At 36.0% G+C, this 26,017-nt stretch overlaps 3 protein-coding genes and 2 long non-coding RNA genes across 6 annotated transcripts; 2 read left to right on the top strand and 3 right to left on the bottom strand.

Moving 5' to 3' along the window:
* Positions 1-23: 23 nt before the first annotated feature.
* On the bottom strand, positions 24-9,739 carry LOC149727072 (kinase D-interacting substrate of 220 kDa B-like). 2 transcript variants are annotated; one of them, XM_089889998.1, is made up of 6 exons: positions 9,564-9,739; positions 9,394-9,490; positions 3,772-9,033; positions 2,032-3,691; positions 297-1,954; positions 24-219 (listed from the first exon to the last, which is right to left on the bottom strand). In XM_089889998.1, exon 3 carries the CDS (start codon positions 8,996-8,998, stop codon positions 5,306-5,308), a length of 3,693 nt encoding a protein of 1,230 aa, XP_089746124.1. In that variant the 5' UTR covers positions 8,999-9,033; positions 9,394-9,490; positions 9,564-9,739; the 3' UTR covers positions 24-219; positions 297-1,954; positions 2,032-3,691; positions 3,772-5,305. The 2 variants fall into 2 exon arrangements, with proteins under 2 accessions (XP_089746124.1, XP_089746123.1); XM_089889997.1 differs by having other exon boundaries at positions 3,772-9,000.
* A 1,193-nt stretch (positions 9,740-10,932) lies between these two features.
* Positions 10,933-11,503, bottom strand: LOC149727071 (uncharacterized). The gene is made up of 3 exons (XR_016386206.1): positions 11,315-11,503; positions 11,135-11,233; positions 10,933-11,020 (listed from the first exon to the last, which is right to left on the bottom strand). It is a non-coding gene; the product is annotated as an uncharacterized LOC149727071 (long non-coding RNA).
* A 2,458-nt stretch (positions 11,504-13,961) lies between these two features.
* LOC149727070 (uncharacterized) lies at positions 13,962-14,506 on the top strand. Its single transcript, XR_016386255.1, has 3 exons — positions 13,962-14,125; positions 14,206-14,304; positions 14,419-14,506. It is a non-coding gene; the product is annotated as an uncharacterized LOC149727070 (long non-coding RNA).
* A 1,701-nt stretch (positions 14,507-16,207) lies between these two features.
* Positions 16,208-19,251, top strand: LOC149727069 (uncharacterized). Its single transcript, XM_089890465.1, has 2 exons — positions 16,208-17,006; positions 18,494-19,251. Exons 1-2 carry the CDS (start codon positions 16,244-16,246, stop codon positions 18,682-18,684), a joined length of 954 nt encoding a protein of 317 aa, XP_089746591.1. The 5' UTR covers positions 16,208-16,243; the 3' UTR covers positions 18,685-19,251.
* Positions 19,252-20,069: 818 nt separating this feature from the next.
* LOC149727068 (uncharacterized) lies at positions 20,070-25,999 on the bottom strand. The gene is made up of 11 exons (XM_089890462.1): positions 25,821-25,999; positions 25,392-25,472; positions 24,888-25,029; positions 24,263-24,397; positions 23,589-23,793; positions 23,147-23,334; positions 22,957-23,021; positions 22,339-22,468; positions 21,823-21,951; positions 21,053-21,180; positions 20,070-20,660 (listed from the first exon to the last, which is right to left on the bottom strand). The coding sequence occupies exons 1-11, from the start codon at positions 25,916-25,918 to the stop codon at positions 20,561-20,563; spliced, it is 1,401 nt and encodes a 466-aa protein (XP_089746588.1). The 5' UTR covers positions 25,919-25,999; the 3' UTR covers positions 20,070-20,560.
* Between the last annotated feature and the right edge of the window lie 18 nt (positions 26,000-26,017).

Raw genomic sequence — 26,017 nt, 5'->3', positions numbered from 1 at the left:
GTACAATTCAACACTAAAGCACATATGTAACATGACTTTTATTTCTTAAACATATCATGATTATACGCATCAGGAGTCTGTTCCAATACGTTTAGCTCACTCCCAAAGCGGTATAATTTAAAAATATTTTAAGAGCGTGATGCCATTCTATCGTTTTCTAAATTCGCTCTTGCAATTTCCCGCAACCCCTCTGCGTCGAATAAGCGGTCGTCCAATTTCCTATAGAAAAAGAAAAATCATAATTTGGTCTCTGGTTTAAATGTATGGAAAATTGTTCAATAAATGAATGAATTTACTTCAAGCTGACATATCTGCCGTTGAATGCAGCACTCAGATTAACGGTGAGAAACATAACACAGCAAAGCAAGATAAGAGTAGCACACTTCATTATTCGTAATTGTCGTTTCGTCACAAGCTACTGAAGTAATAATACAGTACTGTGGGGTAAGTTGGAATAGGTTAGCACATTAAGTTTTTTTCGTTTTTACCAATTATCTAATCGCGTTTTTACCAATTAACAACGCTCTTTTACGGTCGAGGGGCTATAGTTATATATAATTCTATAAATGTTCGTTGTACCACTAGCAAATGAAACGAAAAAAAAACATGTTCTGTCCTACTCCACAATATTACGCCTTTGGGTACCATATAAGCACATAACATCCCATATTTCCTAATCGCGTTTCTGACAATTAACAACGCAATGTTGGATACAATATATTACACAACGTTCTGAAAGAGAGACTAGTCTAACCCAACCATACTATAGATAGAGGCTTCCACACTGCAACATATGGTTTGTTAGATTGACGCTGCACTTATCGTGATACATATGACTTGATAATTTCCGCAGTTTCCTTTGCGCAGATGTGGAAACTCTTGACAAGAAGAATGTAGGATGAAGTCGTTTTCGAAACTTTAAACAAAATACTTATACCAACTTTTTTATGCACACACCTTGTACTTTAATTAACTAAGGCTCTGAAAAAGTACATGTGTTACTTCTGTGACGATTCTATTATGCAGTAGTAATGTGGGGTAAAATGGGACATGTTTATGTTTAGCACATATTATCCAATTCTCCTTGCCGTGTTTAAATGATTACCAAAAGTCTGTTGGGGTGGAGAGGATACGGTTTGATTATTATTTTTATATTTTTTTTTATGTGTTGCTGATAATTTGGACAACTTATTAGTGACCACTGGGTTGAAGCGTGCCAATAGGTGTCTTGCCCAAGGACACATACGCCCACAATGGTAGCAGCGACGAGGCTTGAACCCATTACCTATGGGTTACAGGCAGGCGTGCTTACCACTTCGCCAAAGCGCCGGAATGAGGATGAAAACACATTCTATCTTACCCGGTAATATTATATTTAATAAGTCCTTGTCAAAATCTATATTTGCGCAAATTAAACTGCGGAAACCATCAAATAACATCCTGGTCCTGTCGTGCCTAACGTCATGTACAACTATAACAAACATATTGTTGCAGCCATGTGCATACCCTATACTAAATTGAATGAAAACTTAAAACAAGTTACACTAACTTTATTTATTCACACAGCTTCAGAATCATCTCTTTACTTCTGTGACGGTTAAATTAGACATCCGTATTATTTATTTCGAGTTCTGTTACTCTTACTTTGATTATTAGTTCTAACATGCATCCGTAAATTAATGTTGTAAAAATTTGGTGAGCAGTTTTGAAATATCACTCAAAGACAATCGTTATTGACTGTACAATTCAACACTAAGGCATATATCATGACTTTTATTTCTCAAACATTTTATGATTTTACGCATCGGGAGTCTGTTCCAATACATTTAGCTCACTCCCAAAGCGGTATAATTTAAAAATATTTTAGGAGCGTGATGCCATTCTATCGTTTTCTAAATTCGCTCTAGCAATTTCCCGCAACCCCTTGGCGTCGAATAAGCGGTCGTCCAATTTCCTATAGAAAAAGAAAAATCATAATTTGGTCTCTGGTTTAAATGTATGGACAATTGTTCAATAAATTAATGAATTTACTTCAAGCTGACATATCTGCCGGTGAATGCAGCACTCAGATCAACGGTGAGAAATATAACACAGCAAAGCAAGATAAGAGCAGCACACTTCATTATTCGTAATTGTTGTTTCGTCACAAGCTACTGAAGTAATAATACAGTACTGTGGGGTAAGTTGGAATAGGTTAGCACATTAAGTTTCTTTTCGTTTTTACCAATTATCTAATCGCGTTTTTACCAATTAACAACTCTCTTTTACGGTCAAGGGGCTATAGTTATATATAATTCTATAAATGTTCGTTGTACCACTAGCAAATGAAACGAAAAAAAAAAACATGTTCTGTCCTACTTCACAATATTACGCCTTTGGGTACCATAAGCACATAACATTCCATATTTCCTAATCGCGTTTCTGACAATAAACAACGCAATGTTGGATGCAATATATTACACAACGTTCTGAAAGAGAGACCAGTCTAACCCAACCATACTATAGATAGAGGCTTCCACACTGCAACATATGATATGTTAGATTGACGCTTGCACTTATCGTGATACATAATGATTTGATAATTTCCGCAGTTTCCTTTGCGCAGATGTGGAAACTCTTGACAAGAAGAATGTAGGATGAAGTCGTTTTCGAAACTTTAAACAAGATACTTACCAACTTTTTTTATGCACACACCTTATACTCCAACTAAGGTTTGAGAAAGTACATGTGTTACTTCTGTGACGATTCTATTATGCAGTAGTACTGTGGGGTAAAATGGGACATGTTTATGTTTAGCACATATTATTCAATTCTCCTTGCCGTGTTTAAATGATTACCAAAAGTCTGTTAGGGTGGAGAGGATACGGTTTGATTATTATTTTTATATTTTTTTATGTATGACTGATAATTTGGACAACTTATTAGTGACCACTGGGTTGAAGCAAGTGCCAATAGGTGTCTTGCCCAAGGACACATACGCCCACAATGGTAGCAGCGACGAGGCTTGAACCCATTACCTATGGGTTACAGGCAGGCGTGCTTACCACTTTGCCAAAGCGCCGGACTGAGAATGAAAACACATTCTATCTTACCCCGTAATGTTATATTTAATAAGTCCTAGTCAAAATCTATATTTGCGCAAATTAAACTGCGGAAACCATCAAATAATATCCTGGTCCTGTCGTACCTAACGTCATGTACAACTATAACAAACATATTGTTGCAGCCGTGTGCATACCCTATACTAAATTGAATGAAAACTTAAAACAAGTTACACTAACTTTATTTATTCACACAGCTTCAGAATGCATCTCTTTACTTCTGTGACGGTTAAATTAGACATCCGTATTATTTATTTCGAGTTCTGTTACTCTTACTTTGATTATTAGTTCTAACATACATCCGTAAATTAATTTTGTAAAAATTTGGTGAGCAGTTTTGAAATATCACTCAAAGACAATCGTTATTGACTGTACAATTTAACACTAAAGCATATATGTATAACATGACTATTATTTCTCAAATATTTTATGATTATACGCATCAGGAGTCTGTTCCAATACGTTTAGCTCACTCCCAAAGCAGTAATTTAAAAATGTTTTAAGAGCGTGATGCCATTCTATCGTTTTCCAAATTCGCTCTTGCAATTTCCCGCAACCCCTTGGCGTCAAATAAGCGTTCATCCAAATTTCTGGAAAAAGGAAAATCGTAGTTTTAAACGTTTTCTTATTTAAGTGTATGCAAAATTGTATAATATATAAATGAATTTACTTCAAGCTGACTTGTCTGGCCGTAAATGAAGCACTCAGATCAATGGTAAGAAACATAACACAGCAAAGCAAGATGAGAGCAGCACACTTCATTATTCGTAATTGTCGTTTCGTCACAAGCTACTGAAGTAATAATATAGTACTGTGGGGTAAGTTGGAATAGGTTGGCACATTAAGCTTTTTTTCGTTTTTACCAATTAACAACGCTCTTTTACGGTCGAGGGGCTATAGTTATATATAATTCTATAAATGTTCGTTGTACCACCAGCAAATGGAACGAAAAAAACATGTTCTGTCCTACTTCACAATATTACACCTTTGGGTACCATAAGCACATAACATCCCATATTTCCTAATCACGTTTCTGACAATTACCAACGCAATGTTGGATACAACACAACGTTCTGAAAGAGAGACTAGTCTAACCCAACCATACTATAGATATAGGCTTCCACACTGCAACATATGGTTTGTTAGATTGACGCTGCACTTCGCCATACATATGATTTGATAATTTCCGCAGTTTCCTTTGCGCAGATGTGGGAACTCTTGACAAAAAGAATGTAGGATGAAGTTGTTTTCGAAACTTTAAAAGAGTCACTTACCAACTTTTTATGCACACACCTTATACTCCAACTAAGGTTTGAAAAAGTATATGTTTTACTTCTGAGGTGATTAAATTATGCAGTAGTATATATAGTATACTGTGGGGTAAAATGGGACAGCTTATACGTTGTTCATGGAGTGGAAAAATGAGAATCCATTCTTGTCCATTTTGATCACATACATACAGGCTTATTAATGATCGTTCTGTAAACTCTGTTTTATATTTATAAACTTTACAGTAAAATAAACATTCGTATTTTAAAGCGGTTTCGTAAATTTTATACAATTTCATTGTGATAAAGCATTCGTGATTTCGTGTCGGTGAAAAATATTCATGATTCGTGATATGCGGAATGTTTAAGCAATATAAGAGTCATAAAAATTGCAATTGGTCAGAAAATCAAAACAGCAAACTAACGGTGATAATTAAACACAGTACCAAAGCTGATCACATACAAACGCCACAATTTAGAATTATGTGTTGGTCAGTGCACCATTGAAAGCATAAAGCATAAACAAGCAACATTTGCATAACTAAAATAACATGATTAGTTTGAAACAATGTACAGATTTTTTGCAAATACATAGTATAGTAGGGTGGGGGAAGATGGGACACGTTTTCAATTTTTTTTCGTTCCATTTTGTAGTAAACAAAGAACATTTAAAGAAATATAAAACTGCATTCTCACAACTCCTATAGATTGTTGTTAATTATTTAAAATACAATCGGGTTATTTGGATATTATGAACTAAAGGTGTCCCATCTTCCCCCACAGTAGTACTAAACGGAGATTAAAAATTTGCAATACATATTGCAATTAGTAAAAGAAAATATACAGAAGCTGAAAACACAATTAATAAAAGAAAATATACAACTGCTGAAAAATTACAATTCTCAATAATGTACTTTATTTAAAAAGGCATGATTTTCAAGCATTTCCATTGATATCACATTGATTTGCCATCAAAGGCACATTTTCACCATCCATGGTTTGATTACTGTGTGCAGTCGTACGCGGCTCGTTGTCCAAAGTCGATTGCGAGTTATGGCACTGCAGTTTCAGGTATTCCTTGAACGCTTCATTGTAAGCAACTCTGTCACTATTCGCCAAAGTTCCCAAATGCAAAAGCGGTTCAGAGCCAGTTTTAACCGGTTCCGTGTCACTTTCTTTCGCCTCGTTTTCGGTAGCTGAAGAAAATGATACTGTTTTAGCCAGCACCCTCGGCGCAGCAGTGCGCCCTTTGAGATACAAAAGGAATTTCTTTATCAAGCACCAATCACCAAATGAGGTATTCAGTTCTTGTTTGAGTTCTCCCACGTCGCAGGAGACGAGCACCAGCCCATTGAAGTTGTTGGTCGTGATAAATTTCTCATATTTCAGCAAATTCCGCTTGTCAAGGCCTGGAATGCATTTCCAATGGTAGCAGACGTCTTCTACTGTCCAATCTGAACAAGGCATGCTTGCTCCGGCCATTACAGAACTCAGGTTCGAGTCTGAGGTTTTTAGCGTGAGTTTCACACTACTAGCGGAGGACACCATACTCCCTGTGTTGTGGAAGTTAGGAGTAAGTTCCTCCAGCTTAGGATCAAGATTTATTGTTCCAGGAATGAAATTAATGATGTCCTGGATCAGAATTGAAGAACATTTGGAGGATAAATAATTCAGCAGTGATTCAGCATCTCCACTGTCTACACTGTTTGAAAGTGGGTAATGCTGTGCTAACTCAAAGTAAACAGACTTTAATGGTCTACTAGGAGCTACTTTAACCTTTTCGACGTAGCATATCAAACACATGACTGTATACGGCCACACTTCAGTTAGGATTATCCAAGCAGATAAATTGCTCCATAAGAAATCCTTTCCTCTTGCACGAAGCATGCGAGCAGTCAGAGACTGTATTACGGTGATACGTCTTAAGATTTGTGGCGTAATAGGCTGAAAACAGTCGTCCGATGACATCCATCTTGCCAAGTCAAACTTTTTAAGGTGGCTTTTACGGCGGTTACGATTGTATTTAAACTCAGAGTCAGTTTCGCTATCAGGGGTTTGAAAAAACTTCTTTTTTCGCAGTTTTTCCGAAAGAAATACCGGCAATTGAACCACGGTTTGAAGCCAGTCTTTTCCATTGATTTCAAACTCTTCAAATGATTTGTCAAGGGCAATGTTAAACAGTTTGTTATCAATACATACAATAGTAATGATAGGTGGTACACAAAACAGAAGGTGATTTGAGTTGAAAAATCGCAGAAAGAGTTTGCAGTTGTGGGACTCCAAGCCATTTACAAGAATGCAAATCCTTGACTGTGTGTTGGTGATTAAATCTACTGCTTTTAGCGCTGAGCATAGTTTGTGGATGCTTTTTCTTTGTAACTTTTGGCTCCTAGAGGCTCTAAGAGACTTTGGGTTGGTCAGTAAGGAGCTGATTACCTTTATTAGAGTGGGTGTTGCAGCTAGAAGTAGTAGAGCAACGATTGAGGACAATAAGAAGATACATATATGTCTTGGGTCAGTGTAACCAACAGATGTTGCGTTGTAAGATGCAGAATACATAGGGGCAGGACCATGAAGTGAGAGGACTAAAAGAACGATAGCGTTTATGCAGAGTAGAGAGAAAACTACCCATAGATAAACAGGAACGCAGCAAAATTTCCGGGCGACTTTTACACTACTGTTATGGTTGAATTCAAGGCCTCTTGCTATTCGAAAGGTTATACTTCCCAAGGAGTTTTCTATTACAGAGGTAAGGGAAGCCACTTGGTCATTCACTACGTCTTCTTCTTTTACAGATGACAGTTTTAAAGTGGGGTTAAAAATGAACCGAACTCTGCCCATGGATTTTTTGTAGCTGCTGTAGAAGAAAAGGATTTGTATTGTTTTGAAGTAAGACCACTTTTTCTTCATGTAATGGTTTGACGATACAGCCCATTTCCACTGAAAAGATGAAGTTCCTATGTAAACGAACATGCCGAATATGAAAGGGATTCCGAATAGCACAAAGAATGTTGTCAAGCCTGCAATCAGTCGGTTGTGAAAAGCAAAGGCAAAAATGCTGGCTGCAAATGCAGATAGGAACACAATGGTAAAGTAGATGTCCCATGATAGTTGTAGTGGTTGGTGGGGTAAGAAACTTGTAAAGAGGTTGATTTGTTGTTTTATTTTATCTAGAACAAAAGACACTCCGCTGCCCCACTTTGCGTACAAACCAATACAGATAGGAGTTTCAAACGAAGGCTCTGTTAGCATTTCCGCTACTGCGCAGCTGTATAAATCAAAGTGCATGTTATTCGAAGCAGCAAAGGCAGAAAAACCCTTTGATCCAAAAATCTGTGAAAGCAAATGGTTGCTGCTAGCAGCGTCTATATCATATGGTGTTTCACCTAGCTTGTTTGGTTGGTATAGCAGTTTTCCGTTCTTTGGGTCTCTTAGCAGTAATTCGATTAGTTGAATGTTGTTGAGCTTTAGGGCAAGGTGGAGTGTGGTGTCATGATTTGCATCACGTGCCCCCGCATCTGCACCATGGTTAACTAGCATTTCACTGATCAAAAAGTTGCCCTGCTTGATAGCACATACAAGGGCAGTTTCGCGCGTTTCATTCTGTATTTCCAATTCTGGTGAGCAGTTTAAAATCTCCTGTACAATTGCATTAGAGCCCATTGTACAAGCCATGTGCAGAGCTGTTTTTCCTTCTTTGCCTTGTATATTTACATCTGCGAATCTGGCCAGTAATACACGCACAGTGTTTAACCTTGTGTGCTTCACTGCTTTAATTAGTGGCGTATCTCCATGGTTGTCTGTGATGTTAAGATATGCCCCATGCTCCAGTAATTCATTCACTATTTCATCTGTACCAGATTTAGTTGCGTAACTGAGTGTAGTTTGGCCTTCTCTATCCGCTTGGTTGACATTAAGCCTTGAATTTGACAGCAAAATTCTTACACAAGCCTCATGGCCACCTTTCATGGCCACAATTATACTGCTGCATCCATTAGCGCCAACTAGATTTGGGTCAGCCTTTTTGTTAAGCAAATACTGTACTATGTCACAATAACCGCGCCGAGAAGCCCACACCAGTGCCGTACTTCCAAACTTATCAGCATGGTTTACCTTCGCACCTTTAATTAGGAGCATTTTAACAATATCCAAAAAGCCTCGCCCAGCAGCCCACAGCAGGCAGGTCATGTTGTATGAGACACTGACATGTACATTTGCCCCTTCTTGCAAGAGGTGTCTTACAACTTCAGGGTGGCCTTTATACACAGCCCACATGAGACAAGTCCAACCATTCACATCAGCTTGTTCAATATTAGGTCTAAACTGCATTAAAACCATCACACAGGCAAGGTGGCCTCCCCTGCAAGCATACGTCAATGCAGTAAAGTCATCATTGTCCTTTACCATTGCACTATACCCATGCTCAATTAAAGTGGTCACAATTTCTTCATGCCCACGTTTGCATGCTAAATGCAGGGCAGTTAAACCGGCGTCATTTTTCTGATCAACGAAATCGTGGTGTTTTGAAAGCACATCTCTGATAGCTCCTACGTTGCCCTGCTCCACAAAATCATGGATAATATAGGGGCCAATGGTCTTCAATTCAATCAGATGTTTTTTCTCAGTCATGGCTAGAAAAGGAGTCAGTAATAAAGACAAGCTGCCTGTGGTAAAAAAAATAATATATGTATATATATAATATATATAATAAGCTTTAGAGTTAGAAAAAAAATCACCTGCTACTCTATACATTTACTCATAACTTTTAATATATAGCTTTTTTGTTATTTGTTTTTACTACAATGCCACATGAAAATAATTTACCAGTACCTTTGATTTTTATATATATACAAACATATTGTATACCAAGCTATATAGACCCTTAAGCAGTTAAATTAAAAAAATAAAATCTACACACATCCCATAACAGCTAAATAAGTGAAATATATGGCAAATCCAAAACATTTTTATGTTTAACTGACTGTAAATGCAAGACACATAATATTAATAAGTTAGCTCTTTACCTGAAGTTTAGTATAAAAGACGAAGCACAGAACAACTGCGTCTTCTTAAGCGCACAATGAATATTTCATGTATATTATAAGAAACACATGCAGCAACCTATAAGAAAAAAATCGCCGCGTTAATTATTTATATTTTAGAAACCGGAGTGTTTTCATTTCATTTATATTACCTTGGCTGCAGGGCCGATATTTCTCTTGAATTTTACACGAAACACACTGTACACAGATGGCACATTAGGCAGGTACTATGTACATAAACAAAACGGGTTGACGTCGTATTAGCTTGTACACAAAAGTTGCACCACAAAATTCTAAACCAAAACAAAAAATATGTTTGCTAAATTGCGGGAATCTCCCGACAAAGAATCGAAAACACAAAAACCGTATATTACTAGTCGAAAAAGAAACAAAACGGCAATTTTAGCGGCCACTGTCCATGCTTTTTATTCTTTTGTGACTGATTATGAACTAATGATTGAGTTAAAGGTAGAATAACTAGCTACTCATACGTGCGACACTTAAGTCAACCCCCACTTTCGAAAGTTACATTTAAAAGTATTAAAAAGTATTAAAACAAATGCAATGCAAAGCGTTAAAACTCAAAATCAAAGGACGCAGTAAATATAGTTCGGATGGTATGTTAGAACAGATTGGAATAACTAGAAAAGCAAGAGTTTACTAGTGGCTAAATGTACTATAAATACGTGTGCTTTCCCGGAGAGCTTATGCGATTACACACGTATAGCAGTTGACTGTGCTTCCTGCAGCACAAATACATTCTATTTTCTCGTCCAATTAGTAGTAAACATAGAACATTCAAAGAATTTTAAAAACGTATCTTCACGACTCTAACAGACCGTTGTTAATTCTTAATTATTTAAAACACGATCAGGATATTGGGATTATGTGCTAAAGGTGTCCCGTCTTCCCAAACTATATAGATAAATTTAGATCCCGTACCGATTTACACCACATTATTTAATACTGTATTAGTGATTTTCTTTAAAATTTTAAACTTATCGCACTGCCACCTTTGACTTTTTAGACGATCCTTTTACGAACTATAGGCTAGAATTGGGGTAGTTATTTTTTCTGTATTGCCAAAAGTGTACAAAGTTGAAAATAGCCATATTCAGTCGCCCAAATAAAACATTTAACATCAAAACGTTAAACGCAATAAGAATAACGTCTCTACCGCGCGAGCTGTAAGAACAGTATTTAACACAGCTACAAGAAACAATATAGCAAACCCAAAAGTTCGGAAGCCAAGTGGTGGCGCTAGACAGTCAGTATGCAACAACTGGATAAGACACCAACTTGCTTTTACTTCATTAGCTTTTAATGGATTGTTAAAGTTCTAAAGCTAACCGGTTAATTCTAGCTTTAGTTTTTACTAATTTTTCTTGAAAGTTTTCTATATTCATGCTCGTTTTTTTCTATATTCATAGGCGTATATGCGTGGACGCATTGATTATGTTTCTGTTTTGTTCTGAATGATTTGAATTTCAATTACTGTGACTCGACTTAAATAAAGAAACATTTTGATATTTATTTTTGTGCTGCTTTTATTTGCATTATTCGTGCACAGAGCAATTTGATTCCATCACTTATCCAGTGACGTGGCCATCTGTAAAGGGATATTGTTTATTTGTCAAGTATACCAGCTGTATTAATGCGGCAAGCCATATAGACATGGCAGTATTTTATTTAAAGTATTTATGAATAAATATTTTATACTTACTGGGGCAGTATCTGAAGGGTGATGCGCAAACGTATTTGGTTCCTTTGCCGTAACCTTTACTGCAGGAGAAGCTTGGGCTTGTGCATGTGAATGAAACAGCTGTTAAAAAAATCAAAGATAAAAAAGTTAGAAATGTAATAGTAAAGAAATAAATGTAACCAGCAATATTAAACAAGTTACCTGGGGGGTTAGCATCCACAGCAACGATCACAAGACACATCATAGCGAGCATTAAGATAACCTTCATTTTAAAGCTATAGTGTTTACCTGCAACAAATAACAACGGATCGATTATACTCTAAAAGAGCCAGAAATATTTGTCTATACAATTCTTTCAAGCCACTCAATGGCAAACTGTGAATTGTTAGTCTCAGCCTCGCTTAATAAAGGCTTGATCCAGGAAGCAGACATATTCATTTTCAAATTTTCGGTGTAATGCCAGTATAGTCGGTTTCTGCGGAGCTGTTTGAAAAACTTCTTTCTTGAAAACGAAAGAAATGCAATCGCGTTTGTGCAAACCGTTGGTGCAAACGAGACTTGTAAGTATAAGATAAATAAATACATACGCTTTGAAAGAAGATTATACTGATTCCGCATAGAGAGAATATGTATTTACCTGCTATTACTGTTATGTATTTTAAAAAGTATAGCGTCGATTTTACATCAATGACAGCAATATTGCTAAAATGGCGCCACAAACTTGCATTTGAAACTGTACAGTGTTAACACCGATCGTGGAGAATATCACCTGTTTACGAATCAAGAATCATACTTTTTTGAATATGTTTGTTTGTGTTATTTTTAATACATCGTTTGCTTTTTCGGTAGTTTTGTATATTGTTGTAGGCTATACATATAAAATTATACGGTTTGTTCATAATGCTGGTGTAGATTTTTCTTCTTCGCACGATTAGGCAGGACAAGGAGTTTTACGTTTACCAATAACTAGCGGTATTTCATCATCGTTTCAGATCCAACGCTGATTGGACGATCCGCGCAGACAGAGCAGGAAAGAGCGAAAGAGAAAATCTGGGAAATGAAGTTTAAGTTCGTTGAAGGCTTGACATTTTCTGCTTCTTCCAAACAGACATGTTTTTTATATGAATTGATAACTCTTGAATTGTCCATTTGCAATAAACACAACTATAATTTATACTGACTTTAACGCAGACGTGTATTTCTTATTGGTATGTAAAGAATTAACTCATACCAATGACTTAGACAAAATATCCTTTTTCACCGCACATTTCCCATTTGAAACTTTTAGCAATGTGCCAGGCATCCTTAATAGTATTAACGCCAGGCAGACGTAAGGTACCTTTTTCACCCCACAGTTTAAATGCAATATCATTAAACATGCAACCTGAAACGCGCACCTCTATGCTGGCACACGTATAGGCCATATGTATCAGCTTCGCTTACAAACTGAACCGAGTTGACTTGCGAGCGGAAATAGAAGTATTAACGCATAGAAGAGTAATCGGCAGTTTGTTTAATAGTCACGTTTACTCTTCTCAGCTAAGCAATCAAAGTTGATTGTTCAGATAGATAGATAGCGCCAACTTGCGACACTTTCTACTGGTGCCACCAGCATAATATTTGGATCCCTTTCGATTACACCACGTATAGATTATATAGTAGGGTGGGGTACGTTGGGACATCTTTAGCACATAATATCCAAATATCCTTATGGTATTTTAAACAATTAACAACGGTCAATGGGAGTCGTGAGAATACGGTTTTATAATTCTTTAACGGTTCTTTATTTACTTCCAAATAGGACCAGAAAATAGAATAAAAATGGCGTCCCATCTTCCCCCACCCTACTATACAGTAGTTTAGGGGAAGATGGGACGAGTTTTATTCCATTTTTTCATTCCAGTAAACAAAATATAAAATCATATTCTCACGACTCCCATACACCGTTGTTAATTGTCCAAGAAAATAACTGCTGGGATACAACATCAGTGGAAAATGGTGTGGTTCAAGTCAACGACATGAGTATATATTAATAGTTATTTATATATTAATGAGAAATACACGTCTGCGTTAAAGTCCGTTCAAAATTATAGTAGTGTTTATTTCAAATGGGCAATTCAAGCTTCACCAGTTGACTGGTACGTACAAATGCTTTATCAATTGTTAATTCTAATAGAAATAATAAAGTCTGCTGAAGCAAATCTAGCAATCCGTATACACAACATATCTGTTTAGAAGCAGAAAAACCCAAACTTTCAAAGAACTCAAGCTGTATTTCCCAGATTTGCTCTTTCGTTCTTTCCTGCTCTGTCTGCGCGGATCGTCCAATCAGCGTTGGGATCTGAAACGCTGATGCAATATCGCCAGTGATTGGGTAAATTTACTCTCTGTTCTGACTAACCGTGTGAAGAAGGAAAATCTACACATGCATTATGGACAAACTTCATAATTTCATATGTATAGCCTACAACAATATACAAAACTACCGAAAAAGCAAATGATGTAATAAAAAACACGAACAAACAAATTTAAAAATTATTTTTGAAGTCGGAATTTTAGCAAAATTGCTGTTATTGCTGTAAAACCGACGCCATACATTTTAAAATGCAAAACAGTAATGGCAGGTAAATATATTTATGTATCTTATACTTACAAGTCTCGTTTGCACCAACGGTTTGCACAAACGCGATTGCATTTCTTTCGTTTTCAAGAACGAAGTTTTTGAAACGGCTCCGCAGAAACCGACTATACTGGCATTACACCGAAAATTTCGAAACGAATATGTCTGCTTCCTGGATCAAGCCTTTATTAAGCGAGGCTGAGACTAACAATTCACAGTTGGCCATTAGGTTGCTTGAAAGGATTGTATAGACAAATATCTTTGGCTCTTTTAGAGTATAATCGATCCGTTGTTATTTGTTGCAGGTAAACACTATAGCTTTACAATGAAGGTTATCTTAATGCTCGCTATGATGTGTCTTGTGATCGTTGCTGTGGATGCTAATCCCCCAGGTAACTTGTTTAATATTGCTGGTTACATTTATTTCTTTACTATTACATTTCTAACTTTTTTATCTTTGATTTTTTTACAGCTGTTTCATTCACTTGCACAAGCCCAAGCTTCTCCTGCAGTAAAGGTTACGGCAAAGGAACCAAATACGTTTGCGCATCACCCTTCAGATACTGCCCCAGTAAGTATAAAATATTTATTCATAAATACTTTAAGTAAAATATTGCCTTGTCTATATGGCTTGCCGCATTAATACAGCTGGTATACATGACAAATAAACAATATCCCTTTACAGATGGCCACGTCACTGGATAAGTGATGGAATCAAATTGCTCTGTGCACGAATAATGCAAATAAAAGCAGCACAAAAATAAATATCAAAATGTTTCTTTTATTTGTGTCGAGTCATAGTAATTGAAGTTCAAATCATTCAGAACAAAACAGAAACATAATCATTGCGTTCACGCATATATACAACCATTTACAGAAATGCGCATATAGAAAATTCTTTTAGGCAAACAATAAAGAAACTAAAACTAAAACTAATAGGTTAACTTTAACAGTCCAGAATAAGCTTATAAAATAAAAGCCAGTTGTTAATCTCTACAATTATTGCATACTCACTGTTTAGCGCCACCCCTTGGCCACCGGACTTTTAAATTATCACTTCTTTTTTTGACTGTGGTCTGCTACGCTGTTTCGTTACGAGTAGTCATAAGACTATGCTTACAACGGGTGCGGTAAAGACTTTAATGATATTGCGTTAAACGTTTTAATGTTGAATGTTTTATTCTGACGATTAAACAATTTTGTTCACATTTTTAGCTGTTCGAAGTAACCTACGTTATAACTTGTAAGCGACACGAAGTGTTTAAAACAAGACCTCCGTCTTTTAATACCTGTCGTTTTCCGCCAAGTGAGGATACACGAATTACATTAATTCAATAAGAAAAGCTCAGATTGTAACAAATATTGACGATGAGTATTTTGTTTCTGACGTTGATTCGCAAATTTATCGTAACCCCGGCTATCGTAATCATTTCGGTAAACAAAGCGAGAGGTCTCTTCTCATAATTGCCTTTTTCCCGTAAGTCGTAGCGCCGATCAACAATGCCCTTTAATTCAACCCATTTACGACAGAAGGGCAGCCTAAACAGATGCATGTTTTTTACATCAGTCAGCATGTCAGAAAACAGAATTTAGTAGGGTGGGGGAAGATGGGACACCTTCAGAACATAATATCCAAATATCCTGATTGTGTTTTAAACAAACAACAACGGCCTATGGGAGTCGCAAGGAGACGGTTTTATAATTCTTTAAATGTTCTTTGTTCACTAGCAAATTGGTCAGGAAAGTAAAATAAAAAAAGGTGTGCCATCTCTCTCGACCCTATACTTTATATATAGTGGGGTGGGGGAAGATAGGACACCTTTAGCACAAAATATATAAATATCCTGATTGTGTTTTAAACAATTTAAAACGGCCTATGGGAGTCGTGAGGATACGGTTTTATAATTCTTTGAATGTTCTTAGTTCACTAGCAAATTGGACAAGAAAATAAAAAAAGGTGTGCCATCTCTCTCGACCCTATACTTTATATACTACGGAAAGTACATTTTATTTGTACGGTTAAAACAATTAAGTTTGAGGCGGCTTCTGAATTTTAAACCGATCAACACAGTATAGTAAGGAATGCGATTAGCACATACATAAAAATTTAGGTTTGAAAGCTATTTTGGTATACCAACAATTGTAAATGTCATTTTATCTCTTGTTGCTATACGGCCCTTTTCATATTAATAAGAATTTTACAAAAATACTCTTGTTTTTTGTCGTCAATACTAATATTTCACTGGTGATTTAAAAGAGCAGAATATAGTAGGATGGGAGAAGATAGGACACGTTTTTATTCTATTTTTTCGTCCAATTTGGTAGTGATCACTGAATGTTTGAAGAATTATAAAACGGTATCCTCACGGCTCCTACATACCGTTGTTAATTGTGTAAAAAACGATCAGGATATTTAGATATTATGTGCTAAAAGTGTCTCGTCTCCCCCCACCCTACTATATTAATGAACCGTTTTTAGAATACTCTCTGTATACTACTTTCCAGACAAAATGCTATTAACCAATCATTGTCATGACTTAATTCCACGACCTGTGCACGATTTCCCTGAAGTAGTGACACCTCGAATGTATTTTATATCCCCTGTACCCCTGCTCCAGTACCCCTGCCATATTAATACAGGCGCCCCACTGTACGACGATGTGCCAGTGATCAGCAGAGGCCACAAAGCACCGACAAAGCTAGGGTTACAAGCCTTTAACACGTCTTCCCCAAAAATAAAGCAAAAAGTTGCCGTGAGACATCAACCATACAGAAAAATGGAACGAATTGAGAGCGAGGCGTTCGCGGCAGAAACCTCGGGAAAGAAGTCGCCCATTCTGCTACAACTGCTCCAATCACCGAACGAAGGGGGCAAATGCAAAAGCAAAGCTAAATCAAAAGAAAATTACGAGCCAGGTGCAGCCAAATTAAGCCTGTCTCCCGCCGAAGAGGCGTTTGGCTTTGTGGGAGAAAATTTGCAAAGAACATTTCAATTTTTTCATTCGATCCCATTGATTGGCGAAACTGGCAGTTGGAAGAGTAAAGAGCTTTTTCAAAGCTTGTGGGCCGAAATCTTTGTGATTTTCTGCACCCAGAATGGCTTTCCGATGGAGGCGATTGAAAAGAGCTTGGCTTCTCGCTACACGACGATGGATTCCGTGCGTTCTAGGCGCGACATCCTGAAAATACGAGACTTTGTTCGACGATGCAGGGATATGGACTTGACAAGCTTCGAGTACGATTATCTACGTGGTGCAGTTTTGTGCAGTAAAGGTAAAAAGTTTAAATGGTTATATTCCATACATTTCTACATATAGTACTGTGGGGTAAGATGGGATACCTTGAGCCCATAATATGCTATGTTTCATAATCGTATTTTGAACAATCAACGCTATTTTACATTGGGGAAGCTTCGAATAAGAAAATAAAAACATGTCCCATCTTGCCCTACTGCATGTAAATTATTTGCGTCCAACCGTATGCTTATCCTATGTATCTCGAACCCAACGTGGTTGCCCGGTAGCAGGATGGTTTTATCGTGACCGAAGGGTACAGAGTTCGGTGATCGATGCTGCTACCATTGTGGGCGCTTTTTATCACTATCATTTTCTGGCCCGGTCGTTGAACCTTGTGTGGTATTTAATGTATAAACACTTGGTTGTATAACGTTCCCGTGAAATCCTCCTGAATTTGGGGTCAAAGTATTAAAACCAACCGATCGTTTGCGTTTGCAACCGCATAGGCAAACTCAATTAACCATAGTTGGCATAAAATACAACGTTCAAAATGGCTACCTTCAATAAACCGTTGATTCTTACAAGGCCTAGAGAGCGTATAAAGTTCAACAAGAGTAAACGTGCTTAGTACGGGAAACTCAGGATACCGATTCTCATAACCTTCGATTATGGTGTGTACACATTTGTGGCGCGTTTATGGTGAACAAGTCAGTGACCTCTGATGCCCTGCCCTTCGTTTTTCAAGACATTAAATTTTTGCAGGGACGGAAAATTTCAGTTACCATATGTAGAAAGTGTTATCAAAGTAATTTGGCATAAATAGTTTTATAAAAGATAAGGCTAAAGTGTAAGTATGGACTTAATCTTACCGTTTTGGCGAGCTGACCTGAGTTCATGGACTCATATAGGTCGACAAACACTAATGTAGTTAACCATTTACAAGGAAGCGTCCAACATGTATTGTATACGAAGATACCGACCCTGACTTACAGGATATGCGAGAGCGCGACCCAAGGCCGAACGTTGCTCCCAAATACGACAGTTCTATTTTCAAGGCCAGTTTATAAAAAGCCACCTGAGAACAAATACGATGACTCATTCTGTTTTCTAAAATTCGTGCCTTTATGCTATATCTATACCATTGTACAGAAGTCGTATAAATTCCAACTTGCCACATTATATTGCGCAATTAAATGAAGGACAAACTAATAAAAAGTGACGATCATTAATAAAACAAAACGACCGTAAAACTAACGACTTTGCAAGTTTTTTTTTTATAGTTTTCAAGATAAATGTACATTCCATAAAATTTCCGATAAAAAAACAAAGTTCCAGTAAACGACTACAAAAATTGCCTACGTGCGCGTGAGTAAAAAATATGCCTACTCATTGCGGTTTGACAGGCGCAGCAGTTTTAAATTATTTGACTGAACACACAGACACTGTTGTTTTTGTTTTTCTCTAATTGGACTTCGTTTAGGCAACTTACTAGCACGAAAAGCTTGTCAACAACTTGTTTTTCAGGTGGATTTGTTACCGATTTCGTTTCTCCTAACTGTGGCAATGTCCGGAGTACACAAATTTCTCTAAGCCTATTGACGCTGAGAGCTGTATCCTCTCAAAGCATATCTGATCTATTTCTGTGCCCCGTTTTCGGACCTTCCGATATCAAAAGAATCCACTCCGGCGACGTAATGCAGCAATTTCAGCAGTAAACGTACAAGTCTATTGTTTTATTGTTGTGAACTAACAATGCAAATGTATACACGTTCTATTTTTGCTGTTGTTTCTATACTAGGCATAACGTAATATACAAGTAATTTGCCATTTTACTGATAAAAAAAAACACTTTATTTTACCGATTTTTAGTTTTTATTAAGCGGTTTTTTTATACGCCATTTACTTATATATTACGTTGGTCTTTACTGTTTAAGTTGTGACAAGAGTGCCTTACGAATTGCTTATATATCTATATAGATTTTTCGTACTAATGGCCTCGCATTAATTACCCCGACTATAGTGTTACTGTTACGTAATACCGTTTAAATTAGTTCTAGATCTGCAGTATTTAGACAATATCGACTTTTTACCTACAGTGAATATTGTAGTATACAAAACGACGTGGTAGCCATTTTGTTTGCCGATTTTTAATCGAGTGAATTCGTAATTTAAGTGCTCGGACTTTAACCTGCATTTTCTGACGTGAAACCTTCTGGGTTTCGAAATATTACGAGTGCTTTTATTTACTGAGCACAGAATAAAGGTCAATATTCGTTTGATAACGTTGTTTCTCGCTGTTTTTAGAAGACACCTAAAAAATCAATACCGCTATTGCGCTAGAACAGTATATATTTTTACTGGACGTTAACTGCTAGCAGAAGACCAGTTTATATCGTAGTACAGCACTGCTAGCAGAAGACCAGTTTATATCGTAGTTCGTTTTACAAAATTAAAAAATTCCAAGAATAAATAGCCCACACAAAGTTACGTGATAACTTGTAAGCGGGATCGAAACAAACCACCCGTATTTTAACGACTGTCGTTGCCCCTACACGAGGATATACTGTAAAAAACATGATTGGGAACTGTAGCCCAGTGGTTTCTAAACTGTTTTTTGCCACGCCTTTTGATAAGTTCGGTAAAAGAGCTTGCTTCAAAAATACGACAAGGCCTACTGCGTGCCCCACCTTAAAAACGACGCAGTTTGAGAAGCACTGCACCAACCAATTTTCAATTCATAAACATTATTCCTTGGCAGTACAGTATGCGCGTAAAGCCGCCAGAACTATATAATCCGCTGTATGTAATTTACGTAAATGCCAAATTGTACAAAAAAAACAGTCGTAGGCTTAAATAACAGAAGAACTCGACGCTACTACAATTACGTGGTACTAAGACATTTGGTGCTCATTGCTTCAACAAAAATGGTTAAACCTCAATCACGAACGAATTGCTAAAAATTCAAAAATACACAAGTATACAACATGATTTGGAAGTCGGCGACACATCAACCATAAAGGTTTTCCGTCACGAGAGGACAAATAAGTGACATAGAACAGAAAACTTCAAATTGATTTTGTCCAGCTGCCAGGAGCCAGTATTGTTTTTGTCATGAATGATCGTTTTATTCACAGAAATATAGGTATGACGTTTGGCGATAACCAGCAAATAAAACACCCTTCAAAGGCATGAAAAATAGAAAAATTAATTGCACATTTATTTAAAAAACACTATATTGCACTGGAAAAAAATTGTAACAAAAACGACTGCTCTTTTGCTACTGTTAGTATAGTACTGGGGGGAAAATGGGACACCTGAATCACATAATATACAAATATCTGGATCGTGGTTCAAACATTTAACAACAGTTTATGGGAGCCGTGAGGATACGGTTTAATGATTCTCTGAATATTCTTTGTTTACTATCAAATGAGGCGAGAAAATAGAACAAAAAGGTGTCCCATCTTTTCCCACCCTACAATTTAAAAAATATCAAATAAAATTGCAGCATTGATTTAAAATTGCGTTTGTAATACTAAATTATTATGATAAAAACAAATTAGGAAATATTTTGTACAGACTACCATTCCTCTATGCATAGTTGGACTTTGTGGAGTTCAGAAAATTCTTGGTGTTTTCCATTAAAGCGCTTTGCTCAGAAAATCTGGTTAGAAAACTTTCCACCCCATTTCTATGGGTGGGTTCTTGTATTAAGCAAAATGTATTTGAATATTGGAAAAAGACTATTTTATTGTTAGTGAAATTGGCGTATTTTGGAAAAAATTGTTTAAACTATTAACTGACAATTTTAAAGGAAAATATTAGCTCTACACATTATTGTTAAAACGGTCACATTTTTTTATTAATAAATTTTTAAAAATAAGCTTTTTTATCAAAAGTTAGTTTTAAAGGCAATTGTTTTTTGGCTACTTTCATTCTCTTCTTGCTAAGGTTAATTACATTTTCGAATTACAAGAAATACATAAAACTTACGCTAATTTACACCAAACATTAAGTATATATATATACTTTAAATTTATTTTAAGATGTTAAAACCAACTAAATCTATATGTCAAACTGTACCTGCTTAATAACTGAATGGTGTCCATGCTTCGGTTTGAAAACAAGTTAAAAAGACAGCGAAAAGTTTCATTTTGTATCGAGGCATTGCTATGGTTTAACAACTTTACAACAGTACTGAAGTTTTGGATCTGAAATTTACAGATTTAAAATAATACAAAAAATGAATCTTTTTAAATAATTTCAAATTAAATGAATGAATGTAACTTACCTTATTCTCGCGCGGGCAAAAAACGACAGTCATTAGAACACAGGTGTTCTGGTTTATACACCTAGTGCTAGCTTACGTGTCGGCAAGTATGTTACTTTGTGGGTGATTATATTTTGGGGGATTTTTTTGTGAGGTTAATAATTTAGACAACCCATTAATGACCACTGGGTTGGAGCATTAATTACCTGACCAAAAATTATTGTAATTTGTAACATTTTAGCTGTTGTACAGTATGTGTAAACATGCTTTGGAACATGCGCACAAATTGTGAGGGTATATAGTAATACTACATTGTTAAGAGTTTTGTAATACAAAATCTGTCACTGTGACACAGTGGTTAACACGCCTGCCTCTAACCCAAGGGTTAGGAGTTGAAGGCTCATCACTGCCACCGATGTGGGCATATGCATCATTTGGCAAAACATCTATCAGCTTTTCCAGCCACGCAAAGATAAAGTAAATTACATTTATTTATAAGTACCCATACATATATACTCTGTAGCCTGTAAAAACTATATATATATAAACAAAGTATTTCATATTCCAGTCAGTCAGTACAAACCAGAAATTGTGAGTTGCATTGATGATAAGCAAAATTTGCAGCAGCTCTGATAAGCTCATAAGTTACATAGTTAGGAAAACTTCTGTTCAATGCACTCAGTACTGCATTAAAGCTAGATTGTAGCAACACCTATAAAATTAGGAATAAAAACAATAAAAACTTTATTTGTCTCTTAGATTAAGAAAATTAAAAAAGGTAAAAGAAAAGACATAATATAGCAACAAAACAACAGTTGTTGAAACTTGCTTACAGTTAAAAGCATATTTACATTTATTTAAATGAAAAAAAAATTATAAATTTAGTCAATACCACCTGTAACTCTGCCAATATTACCAATTGCACTGCTAACACTTTCAACACTAATAATTGCACTGCCAACCTTGTCAATACTAATAATTGCACTGCCAACCTTGTCAATACTACCAACTGCACTTTGAACAGTGTCAATACTACCACTTTACTGCTAACACTTTCAATACTGCCAACATTGTCAATACTACAAATTACACTACCAACCTGGTCAATACTGTTTGTTGCAAGATTCCCCACAGTGCTAGCTGTGTTCACATAAATTTGAAGATTTTTCGGGTTCGTTTGAAACACTTTAGCCAGCAGGCTTCCACATGCAGCATCCTCTGATGTAATGCTATTTCAACAAAATAAGTTTTAATATAGATATATGTAGTTTTTATGACTGATTGCTGACAATATAGACAACCCATTTGTGACCACTGGGTTGAAGCAATTTCAGTTTAAGTGTCTTGTCAAAGGCACCCACAACAACGCCCACAATAATAGCAGCGAAGAGCCTTGAACCCATTACCTCTGGGTTTGAGGCAGACACGCTAACCAACATTGCCACAGCACTAAAAAAGTCAAGTAAAACCCTGCCTTAAGGTGCAATGAATAAATATAAACACATTTAACCAAAAAAAATTACAATTTTACAATAGTATGACATTGTAGGCACAATGGTTAGCTCACATATTCTTGGGCAAGACTCTTACTGCAAATGCTTCAACACAGTGGCCATTTAGGGGTTGTTTAAATGAATATACATTTATTAAAAAAAGTTGTCCCATTAGGCCAGAATGAATAAGTTACATTTATTAATAAAAATAAACCCCTAATTACCTGTGCTTTATTTCATCATTTCCTTTAGACAAAACTTCCAATATTTTTAGCATTTGCTCTGTAATCTGCACAAGGTTAAAAAAATCTGTCAAGACTGATAACATGGTATAAACTCACGCTGAAAGTGTAACACATGCGCTTATATACATATCACTATTTTTTTCACCATAATTTGGGTTATAAAATTCACCTGTTCCTCTTCTGAGTTTGAAATCTTCAGTATAATGGTTCGCAGGACGTTTGGAACTGCTAAGATGTGGCCATGGGTTGGTTGGTATTGCGCAATCAGTGATACAACTGTTGCAGCAACTAATGAAATGCTGGGGTCCTGCCGCGAGCAGAGCTGTAGGGATGCAGACAAACAGGCATTTTCTGCAACTATAAGTAAAAGAGGATTTTTTTATGTTTTTTTTTACAATATGTGAATAAACACATAGGTTAAATTGAAGTACATATTTTTGTAGTATTTGTTCTGTGTGATTGTGATCTACTCTTTATAACTGAATTTATTGGACATTGGATATTTAGAAAAAATACTTAAGATAAGTTAAGGTATTTTCACTTCAGTAAATTTTTTCGATCTTCGTTATTAAGACCAAGGGAAAAAAAAATTATTTGTTTACTTAATGTACCTTTCAATTTAAGTGAATCATTTGCCTTTGCGATGGTTCTCAGTGAGTTTAGACTCTCTGTTAGTACAGTGTACTGTTTCAATGCAACAGCAGAGGAAGGTACACCCAGCATTACAGAGAGGGCATTTAAAACACCAATAGAAACAAACCATTCCACCAAGTCAGTATGCATTAGTAGTGTGTGTATGGCAGATGATATATGAGCCTAGAAAAATAAAAATACTGTCAGAAATAACAATAAAAGTTTTATTGTTATCATTTTTTGCATTTTGCTTTTATTGCGATATTTAGTAAAAATTGTCTGTGTTTATGCATTTATAACAAAATACTCTTGGGAAAAAATGGTTAACTGATTTTTCTCTGCTAAAGTTCTCATAGCCTACTAGAAGAAAAAAGTTTTTAGAACTATTGGTCCAAACTATTTTCCAATACATCTTTGGCACTGTATGAAACAGAACAACCGTGTTATAAAGACTGCTGTTGCCACGGCACATGAGGGTTAATAAATTACATATATTTTTACATTTATAGAAGCTACATTCATTCATACATTTATAATGCTAAAATACATGTAGGGCTGAAATAGTAGTAGTGACTAGCCTTGCCAATAACCTCTAGGTTCTAGGCATACTTGCTAACCACTGTGCTATGATGTGATATACATAATTACATACCATTATATCTACATTCGAATGCTGAGTTAACTTTGCTAAGTTGACGAGCATGTGAGCGCCACCTAGAGCCACAACTGGTGCTGGTTTGTCCCGACACAAGGTGGAAAGAGAGAGCGCTGCTTGGAGTCGAAATTCCTCAAAAAATAAATAAATATATAATTATCAGGTAATCTGTAAAGAACAAAAATTCCAGCAAAAGTTATTTTATAGTCAATTTTATGCAAAAAGGTTTGAAGTAACTTTGTAAATGTAAAACTTTAACAGCGTTGTCTGATTTTCAGCTTAAAAAAAAACACAATAAAAACATTAAATTTGCAAAAGTGCTAGGTCTGGCACTAAAACTAGAAGTATACAGCCCTAAACCCAGAAATAATATATACCGATATTCATTAGTTTAGTTTTACTTTATTTCTCTGGTCTATGGTTACGGCAATAGTGTTAAATAACCAATGATTTAGCTATTACTGATGCAACACCTCAGCTCAAACTATTCCTGCATTTGTAAAAGGCGTATGTGATAATAATGTAAGTAAAATTTTTGTATTCTGCTGTTAAATTTTAGAAATATATATAACTTTTTTTTAATGTTTGTACTCTGCCATAATTTTTTTTTATAAATTCTTACCTGCTGCGGTGAATAAGACATAGTAACACATGATGCTATTGGAAAACATGCAGAACACACACGGTCAGCTAATTGGGATCCAAACTGTGGAAGTGGTAGCTTCTCAGAACAACATTTGTTGCATAAGACAAGACCACAGGACCTGAACATGTTAAAATCTTACGTAGTTGGTAATATAGTAGGGTAGGGGAAAATGGGACACTTTTTCATTAGAATTTCTCATCCCATATTGTAGTAAACAAAAAAGCATTCAAAGTATTATAAAACTGTATCCTCGTGACTCCCATAGACCGTTGTTATTTGTTTGTAAGTTCCATCTTACCACACAGTACTATAATAAGCTAAAGGTGGTTGAGCAACAGAAATATAAATAAAGTTGTAAAACATATATATATTTGATAATTCACATTTAAAGTAAAATAATTACATTTCTATATATAGGTGAGGACTTAGGATTTAGGCCACATTTGGCATATTCAAAAACAATAGCTCCTTTAAATATACCTGCAATGATGGCGTCTTCTGATTTGATTGAACTTGTTATGACACAACTTGCAAGAACTTGCTTGGCTATCATCAACCCATCTGTGCGGAAAAATAACATAAATTTGTATTTATCTATTAAAAAACAAAAGGAAGGAAGGTAAATTGGCAGCAGTGAAGAATCCTCCGGTAGATAGCAGAATAGGCTGGTGAAAAGTGTTACAGGTTGGTGGTTAGGGGTTAATGGTTATTGGGGTTAGTGGTTATAGGGGTTAGTGGTTAGCAAATAATGTTGTGGGAAAGATCCATCACTAGCACCAAAATAATGTAACTGTTAAATAGGAGATATATTTAATAACACTTGACATCAGAGGAACTGAATTAGGAATTAGCTAACTTTTTATTGCCAGTATTTGCACGCTATATAATGTACTAACATAAGAGTATTACCTCGGTTTCACCAGGGTAAAGTTACGTCCCTGAAATGCGTCTTGATTAGAGCTATCAATGCGTGCAGGAATAACATCAGAAGATTCAATCCTTAACATTTTTATTCAAGTCTATGCCAACCAAAAACAAGACTATAAAAAGGAAAAACTATCCCCCTGCTAACGGGGAAGTCCCAGAAAAAATGATTAAAAATTAGT

Source organism: Ciona robusta, chromosome 12, assembly GCF_009617815.1.
Source record: "Ciona robusta chromosome 12, ASM961781v2".
NCBI classification, from domain to species: domain Eukaryota; kingdom Metazoa; phylum Chordata; class Ascidiacea; order Phlebobranchia; family Cionidae; genus Ciona; species Ciona robusta.
This window is presented reverse-complemented; position numbering and strand designations above follow the sequence as displayed.

Coding starts and splice junctions, on each gene's coding strand:
- LOC149727068 (XM_089890462.1), bottom strand. CDS start 25,918: ATGTTAAGGATTGAATCTTCTGATGTTATTCCTGCACGCATTGATAGC. Junction 25,473..25,820: donor TTTACCCTGGTGAAACCGAG/GTAATACTCTTA, acceptor TTTTCCGCACAG/ATGGGTTGATGATAGCCAAG. Junction 22,469..22,956: donor AATGATGAAATAAAGCACAG/GTAATTAGGGGT, acceptor TTGTTGAAATAG/CATTACATCAGAGGATGCTG.
- LOC149727069 (XM_089890465.1), top strand. CDS start 16,244: ATGCTATTAACCAATCATTGTCATGACTTAATTCCACGACCTGTGCAC. Junction 17,007..18,493: donor TGCAGTTTTGTGCAGTAAAG/GTAAAAAGTTTA, acceptor CTTGTTTTTCAG/GTGGATTTGTTACCGATTTC.
- LOC149727072 (XM_089889998.1), bottom strand. CDS start 8,998: ATGACTGAGAAAAAACATCTGATTGAATTGAAGACCATTGGCCCCTAT.